A 16,476-nucleotide genomic window follows, 5' to 3' on the forward strand; every position below is an offset into this window, starting at 1 on the left:
AGCTAAATCAAATGCTTGCCTCCAGGTACTGGGAGTCGGTGGCTGTAGCTTTGGCTAATGCTGAAATTAAGCGAGTGTTTTCACACCCCTGTGGCATAGCCTCTCTCTTCTGTGCTATTCATCTGCTGACCAGGGAGTGAACACTTCCTTCCTAGAAGTGGTTGTCTGGGTTGTCTGTGATGGCTTGTGATTTTCCTTCCTCAGCGGCACAGGGATGCCTTCAAGCTGTGCAGGTCCTCTGCGAACAGAAGAGCCCCATAAACCTTAAGGACGCGGTGTGTATCACGTGGACGCTGAGGGAATGGAGTGCGGGTTTCTAGCGAGACCTTAAAGATCTTAGTATTTGCTAAAATTATATTTCTTTACCACCAGAAGTTTTTACTTTTTGGCAAAATAGTCTTATATGTCAATCCTAACCCAAATGTGAACAAAACTTCGTGTCTCAGTTTATAAAGATAGAACATTTTGTATGTTACTTGTCTTGTTGCCGCAACAAAGTATGGGACAACAGCAGTTTAAGAGAGGAGGGGTTCGTTTCGGCTCTCACCTCGAAGGTGTAGACCATCATGGCGGGGAAGTCAGGATAGCAGGGACTTGCGGGAGCTAGTTCCACCACCTCCAGAGTCAAGAAGCTAAGGGGGACAGATGCTGTTTCTCAACTTGCTTTCTTCCATTCTGGCTGTTACGGTGGGTCTTCCTAGCACAGCTCACCTCATTTAGAAAGTCCCTCCCACAGATGTCTGTAGATTTGTCACCAAAGTGAGTCCACATCTTCTCAAGTTGACAATCCATGTGAACTTCAGAGATACCTAATTAGAAATTCTGTTGTGGTTTTATTTTTCATAGTATCACCTTTGATGATTCTTAGTAGAATTTTTCAAGTTCTCTGAAGAGAACTTTTAGTCTTTCTAACTCCACTGGCCTATAACAAGAATACATATATGTGCCTGTGGCATGTGGTTCCAGAGTTTAATGACTTGCTCTAGCATGAAAATTGACTTGCATGTACTTGCTCCCCATCAAGCAAATACATGTACACTTTCTGAACCTCAGTATAGGGTTAAACATCTCTATTCCAAAAGTCCCCAATACGCCACAGCCTGAAACTTGTATTTCATATACATGGCTGAAATGTGTAAACTGCAAGGTCTTTTATATGAAAAAAAAATACACTGTAGTAATAAGGGCGGCGTGGCTGCGTTCCCAGCACCCTGGCCGCCTGCTCGGCTAGCTTATGCCCCGAAATAATTACACGGACACTGTATTCTTTTAATCACTGCTTGGCCCATTTCTATCTAGCCTCTTCTAGGCTAACTCTTGCACCTGGACTAGCCCATTTCTAATATTCTATGTAGCACAGCTAGGTGCACTTGTCGGAGCTTCATCACGTGTGTCTGCCCAGGAGCTGGGAGCATGGAGTCCCTCTCTGAGGCGTCTGCTCCCGAGAGGAGAGCTGTGGAGTCTGAGCTCACTTCCTCTTCCTCCCAGCGTTCTGTTCTGTTTACTCCTCCCACCTATCTTCTAAGCAATAAAATGGGCCAAGGCAGTTCCTTTATTAGCCAATGACCTTCCTCCATCAATACACAAATGAATTTCATATGTAGACTTGGGTCCTGGCCCCAGGATACTTTCTTATGTAACTGGTCCCAAATCCCCATATTCTAAAGTCTGGAATACTTCTGTCATTGCTTTGTTTTGACTTGGGGTGTTTTATTTACTTATTTATTTATTTATTTATTTATTTAATGCATGAAAGTGTTTTGCCCACACATACGTGTGGGCACCACATGCGTGCCTGGTGCCTGCAGAGGTCAGAGAGCATCAGGTCCCAGGAACTGGATTTGTAGGTGGTTGGTAATGAGCTGGGTACTCTGGAAAAGCAGCAAGCGCTCTTACCCTGAGCTGTCTTTCCACCCCAGTAATTTTACTTTAACCTTTAAAGTCTTTTTAACATATATTTTTATTGGGGGGGTGCAGCATGCATGAAATTAGAGGACGTATTGAGCAAGTCAGGTCTTTTTTTTTTTTTTTTTTTTTTTTTTTTTTGGTTTTTCGAGACAGGGTTTCTCTGTGGCTTTGGAGCCTATCTTGGAACTTGCTCTTGTGGTCTCGAACTCACAGAGATCCGCCTGCCTCTGCCTCCCAAGTGCTGGGATTAAAGGCGTGCGCCACCACCGCCCGGCAGGTCTTTCTTTCCTACACGTTGGTGCAGGGGATCATACTCAGGGCTTCAGCATGAGCAGCACCTGCCCTTAACCGCTGAGCCATTTCTCCAGCCCCCACTTACTTTCATCTGAACACAGTGTGCATTCTCTCTTACATTACCAGGCAGAGCTAGTGATAGGTAATGGAGCAGGCAACCCCAATAGCTGGGCTTCTAGAGAAAAGAAAAAGTCGGTGAAATTGCCTAAGACAGCTACAGTCGGTGACATTGTCCAGGACTTACAGTGAAGCGCGAGGGTGGCCCTAAGAGGGCATGGAGTCTCACCGCAGATGAAAGTGTAGCCTAGCGGTACAGGTCATGAGAACAGTGTGGGAAGGGCAAGGTATTGCAGTCCTGGTATTGGAACTGGAGTTACAGTCTGAGTTTTTCTCCTAGGATGGGAACATACCCCTGCTTGTTGCAGTACAAAATGGCCACAGTGAGGTCTGTCACTTTCTCTTGGATCATGGAGCAGATGTCAATTCCAGGGACAAAAATGGAAGGTACAACAAGTTAAGACAGAAGTCATAACTTCAGAGATACCCATTTTTTAATGTTGTAAAGTGGTTTCCTTTTTTAACTTTCTTCCTTTCTGATAATTGAGAATCTGTTTTGACTAAGACTCTGCAATGAAACTAATTAAATATTGAACTGAATAAGCCACTTCCTGTGATTTTATTTTTCCTCCTAAACAAAACAAAAGTAAATATATTGAATGTATTTAAAAATAATTTTAACCTGGGTGGTGGTGGCACATACTTTTAATCCCAGCAACTCAAGAGGTAAAGGCAAGTGAATCTCTGAGTTTGAAGCAGCCTGGACTACATAGTGAGGTCCAGGACAGCCACAGCTACACAGGGAAACTATTTCAAAAAAAAAAAAAAACAATAATCATAATAACAACAATAATAATTTTAAAGCCAGATGTGGTGGCACATGCCTTTAATGTTAGGACTCAGGAGGCAGAGGCAGGAGAATTGCTGAGTTCAGGACCATTCTGGTCTACAGAGTAAATTTCAAGACAACCAGGGATATACAGAGAAACCCTGTTTTAAAACAGAAATAATTTTAATAATGTATATCCTTTAAAATACTAGAGGTGGAAGAATCGGCCTCTAAAACAAGCTTGGTATTTACACCAATCATAGGACATTCTGTCATTGTAGACCAAGTATGGAAGACTGTCTGTGCTGTTTGGTTAGTTATAGTTTAACGTTTTGATTTAGTCCGAAGTTTTAAAAACACCACCGTATTTCATCTTGACGGTTTTCCACTTCGTTCCCCAGATGACTGAAGGTTTAACTGTATTTAATCCCCTTTCCTTATTTTCAAGACAAACGTGTCTCAGGAAAGCATTCCGACTGTCCGTCTCTTTTCTCCTCTAGAACTGCTCTCATGCTCGCTTGTGAAGCTGGCAGCTCTAGTACTGTGGAAGCCTTAATTAAAAAAGCTGCCGACCTGAACCTGGTAGACTCTCTTGGACACAATGCCTTATATTATTCCAAACTCTCAGAAAACACAGGAATTCAAAGCCTTCTATTATCAAAAATCTCTCAGGATACTGGTATGTAAAAGAAAACAGCCAATGCTGTTTTAAGTTTATCCACTCATTTTCCCCAAAAGGATCAAGGAATTCGTGCAATCTGATGTGTTCTGTTATTCTTCTAAATACAAGCTTGAAGGTGAAGTGTTGAATGTTGTATGTGGGTTGTGTGTGTGTGTGTGTGTGTGTGTGTGTCCATCCACCCAAAATTTATAAAAGATATGAATCATTATGGTTCTCATAGTCTTTTTTTTCTTTACTCTTTCTCTTTAGATTTAAAGATCCCAACAAAACCAAAGCAGGTATTTATCTTGGGAATAAGATGCTATATATATATTTTTTTTTAATTTTTGCTTGTGACAATATGAAAATGTTGAAAATAAATGCTGTGGTTCCTTAGGGCAGTGATTAAAAACTGGGTTGAAAATTCTTAAGAAAAGACTGACGTAATTTTGAGTGAATGATCCATTGTTACAGGTGGCAAATATTTTTTAACCATTTTATTATATTGTCTCAGAAGTATGTACTTTATACTGTTTTTTAATGAAATATAACAGACCTGTGATGCAACTAAATCTTGAAACTTAATGAAAATATTTTAAATATCACAACCTATGTGTGAATATATATATACCCATAAAATTGTTAACGAGTTTGTGAAAAATAAGAGATTCAGCCTTTTAATTTTAGCTGCAGCGTTTGAAACTGCCATTGGTGTTACACAGGGTAGTGAGAGAGACATTTTCTAACTGGAATTTTTTCCTCAAAGCCTGCGGGCTCTCTGTATGTCTGGCTCTTCTGTTTATTTATACACCGCGGTTTCTAAGTCATAGAAAGCAGATATTTTACAGCGGATTTATTATGTGCTAGCTGTTGCTTGTGAGAAACCTTTGCATATGAAGCTCTCCTTTCCTCTCGTTCCTTCAAAGCGGGGTGGTGGGTGGTGGGTGAATGGAAGCCCAGAGAGGTGCAGAGTGCTCTCTGCATTAAGAGGGAAAGCTGACTCGGAATGCATTCTGGGTGCTGCATTGTGACTGATAGGCATGTCGTCATCCTTTCCCAGTTCTGCACACCACCTTAATCCATTTGGTTTGGTTTGGTTTTTAAACCTTCTTGCCGTCGAAGCATGGGTTGCTGGGAAGAAAACTTAGCGAATGCATGTTCCTTATTGTCCTGCGGGCAGTGTGTTTCAGACCTTGATGCAGCTAGGAATGTGTGACTGCCAGCAGGTTGTTCTCGTGTTTGCTGCAGCTACTCGCTCCAACTTTACTAACATAACTAACCCACCTCCATTCTGTGAACTGTGATAACTTTCAGCATGATCAAGTCTCTAAACTAAGCTCAGAAAGAAGTGGAACTCCAAAAAAACGCAAAGCTCCACCACCTCCTATCAGTCCTACCCAGGTAAAATCAAGAGCGAATGAACCATAAGCAAAACCAACAGCCGTCCTTCTGTGTCTGGGCCCAGAGGGAGGCTGCAATACTGACGCCATAGTGCACATTCCAAATCTGCCTTAGTAGTTTTCAGTTTCAATCTGTGGGGCTGGTTGTGTAGCATAGTATAAATACTTACCTAGCATGTGTGAGCCCCTGGGTTGGAGCTCCAGAAGAACACACTCATGTCCACACACACACACACAGTAAATGGCAGTGTCCGTTATTAAGCTGGAATATTGTGAGTTTCATCTATCTTAAAATTAGAATTTAGCATTATCCTTTTTTAAAATCTCAAGGAAATTTCTTAAAGTCTTAGGACTGGAGCTTTTCCTTAAGATGGTCTCGGGTTGTCATTAGCTCGTATGAATAGCTCTAGAGAGTGCAGAGGGGATGGCTAGCTAGCAAGGACTAGAGAGTGACGGGTTTTAGTTAGTTTCTTAAGATATTAATATTTGCTTTTTTACTACATTTATGGGTGGCTAATATTAAAAGTTTTTTCTGAGTATGCAATAGCAACATTAGAGGAGCAAGTACAAAAATATGAAATATCAAATAAAAACAAGATAGCTTTTACTGCTAAGACAAGCACAGGACATGAAAAAAGATAAGATAGTGGGAGGACTGTTGAATCTGTCAGACACTTAACAAATATGTTAGCACATCCATTACTAGTGTTCTCAATCCACAGTAGAAATCTATAGATTTTAAAGGCTGATGCAGTTAGTATTGTAGCATTAAGTTGAAGTTATACTCTGAGAGCGTTCAGAAATACTCGAAGCAGCTGGACTGCCTTGAGGATTTTACTCCTGAGTTGAATGAACCTCTCCATACCTACTGCTAGATCTAACCACAGAGATTAAGCCATGGATTGTTCAGCACCTCTGAAGACAGGCTTTGAAAACACGTCCCTTATTCGTGGCTTTCTTTTTCTCTTTCAGTTGAGTGATGTGTCTTCTCCAAGATCAATAACTTCCACACCACTTTCGGGAAAGGAATCAGTATTTTTTGCTGAAGCACCCTTCAAGGTATTCCTTTTCTATGTTCCACTTTCATAGATGATGGCCTTACTTTAATTTATACAATACTGTGCAAAACAGATTACACTTTTTGAGTCACTATTTCATGACATTTCACCACAAAGAGCCACTTGATTATTTTTTCTGGCATGGACAACATAAATAAATCACATTTACTAATAAAATCGTTAATTCATCGAAGCAAGAGAGTAGAACGGTGGTTCTTAGAGTTGAAAAGACTGAAGAATTTGGGGAGATGTTGTGGGGGGGATTAAAGAGCTCTATTAGATGACACCCTGACTTGAGTTCACAATGTGTTTTAGTCTTTAAAGTTGCTAAGGGCTAAGGAGATGACTCAGTGGATAAGATACTTGTGAATGAAGAGCTGAGATCAGATCCCCAGAATGCACTGAAGGCTGGGTGCAGTAACGTGGGTCTGTTATCTTAGAATTCTCGGGGGTTCCCCTGGAACTAAAGTTGCAGACACTGATACAACCTGTGGGTACTGGGAATTGAACCCAGGTCCTCTGGTAGAGCAGCAGCTGCCCTTAACTACTGAGCCATCTCTCCAGTTAAAACCAAACTGACAGTGGTATAAATTACCTCCTTGTGGTTGGTAGCACTCATCTCACGTAATTCTCTATATGAAATAAAGCATCCTGTATTAGACACTAAGTTAGAAAAAATACATTAATTGAGACAAATGTGGTGGTACCTGAAGTACCCAGCTAAAGAGGTAGAGGCACAGAGATCAGAAGTTCAGTGCCAACCCAGTATATGGAGAGTTCATGCCTAGCCCGAGCTTTGTAAAATGCGGCCCTGCCTAAAAAAAAAAAAAAAAAAAAAAAAATCAGAACCCAGAACCTTGGCTCAGTGATCGTGTTTGCCTAGTGTGTTAAGACTCAGATCATCCTCCTCGTGTAAAGACAAAAAGGATACCGGTGGGAAAATGCTGTACCCTAATACAGAACTGCTGCAGTTTAGCTAACAGTGGTTTATTGTGCTAATATCTCCATTTTGGCAAATGTATTAAGAACACAGTCAAAAAGTAGTATCTTTACCATGATTCTGTTAATGTTAACTTCTGTGTAACTGCCTTACAAATCCAAAATTTTCCAGGTATGAAGTATATTACAAAAAATGGGAAAAGGAAGAATAAGGGTCTGAAGAAATGGCTCGGTAGTTCAGAGCAGGTGCTGCCTTGCAGGGACCCGAGTACCACTACCGGCACCCATGTCAGGCTGCTCTGGGGGATCTGGTCCATAAGTGAGCTGCCACATAAACTATAATTTAAAATATAACTAGATTAAGTTCCTTTAAAGTTACTCTGAGAGTTGTTATTTTCAAAATTACACTCCGCAGTTGCTGGTATTTTCAGAATTAAACTTTATCCAAGTCACTGTGTCTGTTATTTGCCTAGATTTTTAACTGTTTTTCTGTGAGATTTTTCTGCAGCAGAGCAGCACAGCTCTTCTCTCAGCAGCTCACCGAGGGAAGGCGATTTGATTGTTAACGTGTAATGAGCACACTTAGGGGAATTCTTTCAGTGTCGTTTTGTGTTTCTGCACACAGGCTGAGATCAGTTCTATACAGGAAAACAAAGACAGGCTGAGCGACAGCACAACAGGTAAGGACGGGAGAACTGGTTTTCCTTCCTTTGACCACAGTTAGGTTTTACATGTTTCTATAAAGAGAGCAGAGGCCGGTCACGCGCTCTGTGTCAGGTGCCCATGCCCATACTCTGCACAGGACTGCCGGCAATGCATAGGCTATGTTGTCTGCACTGCAAGGGGCCTTAACTTACATGTTAAAGAATTAAGTTTGGATGTAAAAAAAATCATTTGTCACTATCAATGAGTAGTTTCTGTAATTATGAATAGCACTAGCGGAATAGTGACATTGCCTAGAGGACTCACGGTTTCCTGTCACCTTACTGTTGGAGACATGTTCAAATACCATGTCTAGTGCCTCCCATAGGAAGAATGGAGTTATTAGACCTACTTTCCATCTTAATATTTAGTGGGTTACAAATCAGCTTTCATATTACTGTAGTCTGTGTATTTATCTTATACATTTACACTGCTTTGAGATGCAGGACCATAGGTTTTAAGCTCTCAGCTTACAGCACCACATTCTCATTCCAGAGAAACAGCAAGTTCTGTCTCCAAGACAGTCGGAACCATGCTATGACCACAACCTAACTTTAACACCACAGGCTCCAAGTATACTCAAAGACAGCACCTGCCAGTAAACAATACAGTCCCAGAGGCTTCACCAAGGCAGGCGTCAACCAATGTGTCTTTTAAAAGTCTCTCCTAGGATCACAATTCTGAGGTGACTCTGTGCTGTGTAGTAAAATCCTCTCTCAAAAAGGAAAAAGAAAATGAGTTCTTTTTAAAGAAGATGCTAATATTTAGACTCATTGTGTCTCAAAGACTGTAGTATCTTTAGAATTATATTTCAATGATTGTATATGATTTCAAACGTCCCCTTTGCTCAACATTCAGTTCCTTAGAATATTGTACATTTTATATGTGGATAGATTTTTAAACTTTAGAAATGAAATTTTCCAATTCCTGGTAAAAATCAATTAATATAACTGAATAAATGTTACATTGGATACTTCTAAAAACATCTATTTCAGCGATTCGCAGCTTGTGGGTCACAACCCCTTTGGGGGTTGAACAACAGTCAGATATCCCACATCACATAAACCTGAAAACAAAGATTTGGGACAGACAGAGAGGTGTTGCTCCACCTACAGATAGTTTTTGGAGACAGAATAATTGAAACATGTTAATTGAACCAAAGAAATGACCCAACCTCTGTATGTTTGGATGGCTATATGTGTTCCCATGCAGGCTCCATTTCACCAGGAAGGAGGGGATAGGAGGAGGGGGTGGGGGAGGAAGAGACTTGTTGAGGAGTCCTTTGCAGCGTTTCCAAGGATGGTGATGACGCCTGAAGTAATCAGGGTAAGAGATAAACCAGATGCAGAGAGACCTTTGAAAGGATTCACACCTGGAACATGGGGACAAAGAGAAGTGAAAATTACTATTGGTGTGGTACTTGGGGTGAATGGCAGGTACCCAGAGCTGCCAACTGCCACAGCCTGCTGTGCAGCTGTGTCCTGTAGCACTGTGCCAGCGATTTCACAGCAGGGACATACTGGCAGCTCACAGCCACCATCCCTCTGCCCAGCTGTGGAGGAATTAGAGGAAAAGCACTTGCGATTTTCAAACACAGCTTTACATTTCCTTTCTTTTCTTCCAAGGTGCAGACAGCTTGTTGGATGGAAGTTCTGAGGCTGACCAACAAGATCTTCTTGTCCTATTGCAAGCAAAAGTCGCTTCCCTTACCTTACACAACAAGGAGTTACAAGATAAATTGCAGGTTGGTAAAAATATTGCTGACAGGCTATCCTGTAAAGTATTGGTGTGTTCAAGGGTAGTTGGGTACATTTAGTTTTAAATAGCTACACATTTCTTCTTTTCCTGTATAGTGTTTCTTTTTTCCAATATAGTTAACTGTAAGACTCTTAATGGTTTCAGGTTATTTAACAGTGTTCACTAATTCTATTTTTGGAAATTGCTAAATTATTTATAATTATATGTAGTTTAGTAAGTATAGTGACATAAAACTTAAATATAGAATATAGATACAATTTATATAAATTAAGTTAGTATATATATGTGGTATACACAGAATGTTATATGAAAAATTTCAACTATAAATTTTATATTTCCATGCTTATATATACTATATCTTGCTTTTTTGTTGTTTGATAGTTTCACATATTTATATAGTTGGTCACTTTCACCCTCCCATTCCTCTCTCAAGCCCTTCCCCCTCCTGCTGAAGCCCCACTTCCACCAAATCGCCCTCCTGCTTTCATGTCTTCTGTGAAAACCCACAGATTTTAATTATAGGTTCCTGCAGAAGCTTAGGTAGGTTATTTACTGGATCAAGAGCAACTTTACCAGTGGTTATACCACTGAAGAAAAAAATGGCACCTCCTCCTCCAACAATTCTTAACAGCTAGAAGTCCCTTGGGAAGTGGTGGGTCCTCATGGGCCCTATCCGCCCAGAATGAAATGCTGAAGGTCCCAACCTTGTGTGGGTCTTGTGCAGATAATCACATCTGCGGTGCATTCCCAAATGCAGTGGCTGTTTCACGTCTTTTTGCTGCATGTCTGCCAATCAGATTCAAGGGTTGTTTGTTTGTCTTTTTGCTGCACACTTCCCAGTCTAATTCAAGGGTTTGTTTGTTTTGTTTGCCCCCCACCCCGTTTTCCCCCCTCCTGTCCCTTAGGGTTTCTCTCTGTAGCCCTAGCTGTACTGGAAAACTAGCTCTGTAGATTAAAGGCGTGCGGCTACCAGCACACAGCCTGGCTGAGGTTTTCCTCTCTCTCTTCCATGGTGTTCTCCGAGCTTTAGAAGGAGGTGATATCGGTGTCCACTTTGGGCTGAGCAGTCAGTCCACCGTTCCTTGTCCCTTGTACTTTGTCTAGTTATGGATTCTGTATTAACTGTCATCCACCCATCCTAAGAAGCTCCCCTGATGAAGACAGGGAATAGCACTAACCTGTGATGAATCTGCGTATAGACATGAGCATTGAGACTGTGATTATTTAGCAAGACTCAACAATAGTAGTAGGTTCCCTCTAACCCTGGGGCCTATGTTCACAGACCAAGTGTGAGTTTCTTACTGAAAGTGGGCTTCAAATCCAGCTAGGAGCATCATGGCTGGCATGTCAATAGCCAGGAGAAAGGAAACTTCCACCTCCTCTCCAACTTGGTTTCTCCTTATCATGTAACCAAAGGATTTTTGGCAACTGGTTCTTACCACCAAGGTCTGGCGGGTAACCAGGAGCCATGTCCATAACCTGTAATGTTTTGGAGGCTTGGGGCTTCTCTGATCAAGAACTCATAGGGAGGTATTCCATACAGCTGGCTCTGGGATTTTCATTTAATAACCTCTTGTTTCTGGCAGGAGCATTTTCCATTCATGGAGGGCACCTGTATTCAAACCTTTATTTTTTTAGATTATAATTTTTAATAAGCTTATTAAATAAATATGACTTTTTTAGGTATCCTTAGTTTTGTCTACTGATTCGTCCTTTTCCCCGCTTGTCCATATCCTCCTGCCCACGTCCTCATTCAGAAGACCTTTACACATTGAAATTTTATACTTAAATTTTTTAATGTATATAGTAATAGCCATTGATTAGTAAAATTGATCTCTAATCATCTTAAGAACCTGGTGGAAAATAACTATACAGTGCCTTGGGCAACTGAAATGATAAAACAAAAACAAAGAAAAATTTGAATTGGAGGTTCTACAGATGAAACAGTTAAAATGTTTTAAAATTACAGAAATGATCTGTGCTCATAGAACACGGAATAAGCGTGCACTGTGAGTCTGCCTCCAGTGCCACAGACCATGTGTTTACATGATCCAGGAGAACACATGCAGAATGATCACCCTGCTCATCCGTACCTAAACCTCAGGTTGTCCCTCGCATTCCAGTGTGCACACCTAGCCACTCCTTAGTGTAACTGTCATTCCTTGTTTCTTTGCCAGGCCAAGTCACCCAAGGAAGCTGAAGCAGACCTGAGCTTTGAGTCTTTCCATTCCACTCAGACTGACCTGGCCCCCTCCCTGGGCAAGTCTAGTGAAGCCCCTTCCTCAGATGCCAAATCGTCGCCACCTGTCGAGCATGTTGATGCCAGAATCCAGCAGCTACAAGACAGTCTGCAAGCTTTGCAGAGGCAATTGGAAAGTTCTGAAGCGGAGAAGCAACAGCTCCAGGCCGAACTCCAGTCCCAGAGGACAGACCTGAGGTGCCTGAACAGCGCAGAGATTTCAGAGAACGGCTCTGACCTCAGTCAGAAACTCAAAGACACTCAGATCAAGTACGAGGAGGCCATGAAAGAAGTCCTGAGTGCGCAGAAGCAGATGAAACTGGGCCTCCTCTCCCATGAGAGTGCAGATGGCTATTGGCAACTTCGAGAGCCGGGGGTTGCTGATGGCGAAGTTGGCATTCTAAAGCAGAACCTGCAGAACGCGCTGGAAGAAAGTGAGAGGAATAAAGAGAGGGTGAGAGAGTTGGAAACAAAGCTGGCAGAGAAAGAGAAGGCTGGGGCCGCTAAGCCACCTGCAGAAGAGTGTGAAGAAATGAAAAGCTCATACTGCGCTGTCATCGAGAATATGAATAAGGAGAAGGCGTTTTTGTTTGAGAAGTACCAGCAGGCCCAAGAAGAAATCACGAAACTAAAAGATACACTCAAAAGTCAGATGCCACAGGAAGCCCCTGATGACGCTGGGGACATGAAAGAGGCCATGAACAGGATGATAGATGAACTCAATAAACAGGTGAGCGAGCTGTCGCAGCTGTACAAAGAAGCCCAGGCAGAGCTGGAGGATTATAGGAAGAGGAAATCTTTAGAAGATGCAGCTGAATATATCCACAAAGCTGAGCATGAGCGGCTGATGCACGAGAAAAACCTGTCCAGGGCGAAAGCGGAAGAAGCACTGTCCGAAATGAAGTCACACTATTCCAAGGTGTTTCACGAGTTGACGCAGCTCAAACAGCTGGTAGATGCTCACAAGGAGAACTCTGTGTCCATCACAGAACATTTGCAGGTGATAACCACGCTGCGGACAACGGCCAAAGAGATGGAAGAGAGAATAAGCAACCTCAAAGAGCACCTTGCAAGCAAGGAAGCCGAAGTCACAAAGCTGGAGAAGCAGCTCCTGGAAGAGAAAGCTGCCATGACCGACGCCATGGTCCCCAAGGCTTCCTATGAGAAGCTCCAGGCATCCTTAGAGAGTGAAGTCAACGCGCTAGCAACGAAATTAAAGGATTCGGTGAAAGAGAAAGAGAAAGCCCACTCGGAGGTCGCCCAGGTTCGAAGTGAGGTCTCACAGGTGAAGAGGGAAAAGGAAAACATCCAGACCCTCTTGAAATCCAAAGAGCAGGAAGTGACTGAACTTGTGCAGAAATTCCAGCGTGCTCAGGAAGAACTTGAAGGGATGAAAAGATGTTCTGAGACCTCTTCAAAGCTGGAGGAGGATAAAGATGAAAAGGTCGGTGAAGGTTCCTTGCTGTTAGGTTTCTGGCACTGAGTCCTCATAAGGCCCTTCCAATTTTCCTGTTCTAAACCTTTACAGAATGTGTTGGTAACAACCTGCATGAATACTCAGCCATCACCAAAACCACATTCATAACAGGAAGAGCCAAGTATGGCAATAGACACCTGTAAACCCAGCACTTATAAATTGAAGGCTACCCTGGGCTATATAGTAAGACTCTATCTTTCAAGTAAAAAGGATTTAGGATTTTTTTAAAAGATTGATCTGAAAATGCAACAGTACAGGTGCACTCATACACACAAATTAGAAACATTAATGATTTACTACAAGCTTTGCTATTGTCTTCAGGTTGCTACTGTTGTGATCCTTCTTGAAACGCCCCACAGGCTTGCCTGATCCTATGGAGGCGTTTTCTCAGCTGAGGCTCCCTCCTCTCTGATGACTCTAGCCGGTGTCAAGTTGACAGAGAGCTAGCCAGTACAGCTAGTATTAGGGATCCAGGACAAGTGTGACAAGTCTCCTCGTCACCCGAATCACCGCAAACGCTGTTTTCCCCGATCCCGGTTTTCAGAGATATACAGATATAGAGTGATTGGTTGGAGGGAGCCAGCAATTTAGAGGTGCTTCTGGGTGTGATACAGAGGATGGAAGGAAGCAAAAAGAAGAGAGTTCAGGATCATCCTGTACCTGAATTTTCTCCCTTATGCTCTGAATGGCGTTAGAACCCAATTCGTCTTTCACCTGGGACTGCTGGGGCGCCGTGAGAAATTGAGTTTACTCTATAGCGAGATGTCTAGACGGGTTAGGGCTCCTTAGACTGACTGGTTGTCCATTTTGGTGGGAGAGCATGCAGAGCTTTAAGGAGCAGTCTAGGAGTTAAGCCCTCTGAGTATTTGGCTTTGTAGATGATGAAGAGTCACTTCTGGATTCAGAAGGAGCTAACGTTCCCTGTGTCACAAGACAGACGTGGCAGATCTGTATTTGAACAAACAGTGTACTATATTTCTACTGCACCCCTTTCAAAGTAAGAAAAGAACTTTGGTGTTGTAGCTTTTCCTACCCTCGTACACTTAAGACACAATGGGCCTTATCTGAATGCACAGACTCCAAGGTCTTAACTGGTTTGTCTGAATTTGTTATGCTTTATTTGACAAATTTCCTTGAGCCGGGCGGTGGTGGCGCACGCCTTTAATCCCAGCACTTGGGAGGCAGAGGCAGGCGGATCTCTGTGAGTTCGAGACCAGCCTGGTCCACAAGAGCTAGTTCCAGGACAGGCTCCAAAACCACAGAGAAACCCTGTCTCGAAAAACCAAAAAAAAAAAAAAACAAAAAACAAAAACGCAAATTGGACCAGCGATTCAAAGAAATGACTAATGTTGGAGGCTGAGAAATCTCTAGAATCTCGCTTCTGCAGACAGATTATTAGCCTACTAATTTAATTTTTCTTTCTCCCCAGATAAATGAGATGTCGAAGGAAGTCGTGAAGTTAAAGGAGGCCCTCAACAGCCTCTCACAGCTCTCCTACTCCACAAGCTCATCCAAGAGGCAGAGCCAGCAGCTGGAAGTGCTCCAGCAGCAGGTGAAACAGCTCCAGAACCAGCTAACGGTGAGCGTGCTTCTCTTCTCGGCCTCTCCAGTTGCAGACCAGCTCAGCTGGCCATGGCAAAAGAGATAGTCCAGCGAGCAGTGGACTCCAGACTCTACCAGTAGAGTCAATGTGATGGGTAGATGTATCTGTCACTGAGAAGGGAAAGTCAGGAGAGCGAGCAGATACTCACAGTCCCTCATCCACTGCTTTTTCGCTCCCATCTTTCTGTGATGGTCATGCCTCAGCTCTGGCAGTGCTAAGAGCATCTTGTTGTTAGGGGGTCAGGATCTTAGGTAGCTGTGTATCTACATATTTGAAGACGCTTCTTGCTTTTTCTGCTTATTTTACTACCCAGAAGGCCCACTTATATTTTTGTTTCCTTTGGCTATTTCAACAAATTCCAGCCTTGTTTACAGACAAAGTAGTTGTAGAGACCAGAATGCTAAGAATCAGTTCCATTGGACTACCATCAGAGCACAGCAGGCCTGCTCCTTCATGGGACTAGATAGGTGTCCAGTAGGGCTGAAATACCACATGGGGGGATCAGGCGGAACCCAGGACACGCTTGCCAGAGCGAGGGGTGTGGTGAAAGGATGTGCTTTCTGCTCAAAGTCAGAGGTGGGAACGAGAGACAGGACTGGGACCATGAAAGTGAGGAGCAGCATGGTAGGGCATGTTAGGAAGCTGATGAAAACTGGAGAGGCTGGGCTGTTACGTTGATCCTTCGCTCAGATATTAAAGACAACCAGGGGATGACAGAGGAGGATTAGAAAGGAGGCTGCTGGCGGAGATTACGCAGAGCAGATGTAGTGGCGCACACTTGTAATCCTGGCATCCTAACACTCAGGAGGCTCAGGCAGATCACCGTGAAGGTGAAGCCAGTGTGGGATGCGTAGTGAGTCCAGGCTAGCCTGAGCTACATGGGATGACTGTCTCAAAGCAGCCTTGTAGCGTGAACATCAAAGCTTCAGGCGTGGCAGTGGACAAGCTAGCTCAGCTGCTGACACTGGTGAGGAGAGGAGAAAGGGTATTGATGAGCATGTGTAGGTTTGTTTAGGTAATTCATATTTTATGGTTTTCATTTGCTTAATAGAGAGAAGGGACTCATTCTCTTCAATTAGGTGAGAGGTGGCTGTTGACCATAGGAACAGTCATTGGGGGAAACTGTAGTTCTAACTTAGCAAGGAACAATGAATGCAGCAGCACCAGTCATGAAGACCCTTGAGACTGAGACTGTTCCTTGTTTGTGTCCTTGGTACAGATAACTAAATAGCTGAACTTCTTGGGGACTACACGGCATTATCTGTGTACAGTACCTCCATTAAAAATGAATAGATTTTATCTTCAACTAAATGAATGCCGATTTAGTAATTATAAATTTGCAAATTAAACACAAATAGACAACTTAAGATCTCTTAAAATGAAGTATACCCATAGCTTAACAACTCTAAATACTTTCATTTTGCCTTTCATCTATTTTTTTACAGCATTTGCTTACAGTGACTCTCTCTCTCTCTCTCTCTCTCTCTCTTTCTCTCTCTCTCTCTCTCTCTCTCTCTCTCTCTCTGTGTGTGTGTGTGTGTGTGTGTGTGT

At 42.8% G+C, this 16,476-nt stretch overlaps 1 protein-coding gene across 3 annotated transcripts in view; it reads left to right on the top strand.

Moving 5' to 3' along the window:
• Nucleotides 1-16,476, top strand: part of Rai14 (retinoic acid induced 14) — a 126,379-nt gene that overhangs the window by 107,059 nt on the left and 2,844 nt on the right. For 2 of the 3 annotated variants that reach the window (XM_041631228.1, XM_041631230.1), the window contains 10 exons: nucleotides 205-275; nucleotides 2,600-2,706; nucleotides 3,589-3,767; nucleotides 4,020-4,048; nucleotides 5,064-5,150; nucleotides 6,122-6,208; nucleotides 7,772-7,826; nucleotides 9,474-9,592; nucleotides 11,784-13,289; nucleotides 14,752-14,901. In XM_041631228.1, coding sequence (XP_041487162.1) covers nucleotides 205-275; nucleotides 2,600-2,706; nucleotides 3,589-3,767; nucleotides 4,020-4,048; nucleotides 5,064-5,150; nucleotides 6,122-6,208; nucleotides 7,772-7,826; nucleotides 9,474-9,592; nucleotides 11,784-13,289; nucleotides 14,752-14,901 — 2,390 coding nt within the window. The remainder of the gene's footprint in view (nucleotides 1-204; nucleotides 276-2,599; nucleotides 2,707-3,588; nucleotides 3,768-4,019; nucleotides 4,049-5,063; nucleotides 5,151-6,121; nucleotides 6,209-7,771; nucleotides 7,827-9,473; nucleotides 9,593-11,783; nucleotides 13,290-14,751; nucleotides 14,902-16,476) is intronic. The other variant, XM_041631229.1, reaches the window with a different exon arrangement.

This window comes from Microtus oregoni, unplaced genomic scaffold (genome assembly GCF_018167655.1).
Source record: "Microtus oregoni isolate MIOR12 unplaced genomic scaffold, Mior012 000036F_ref0000092, whole genome shotgun sequence".
Lineage (NCBI taxonomy): Eukaryota > Metazoa > Chordata > Mammalia > Rodentia > Cricetidae > Microtus > Microtus oregoni.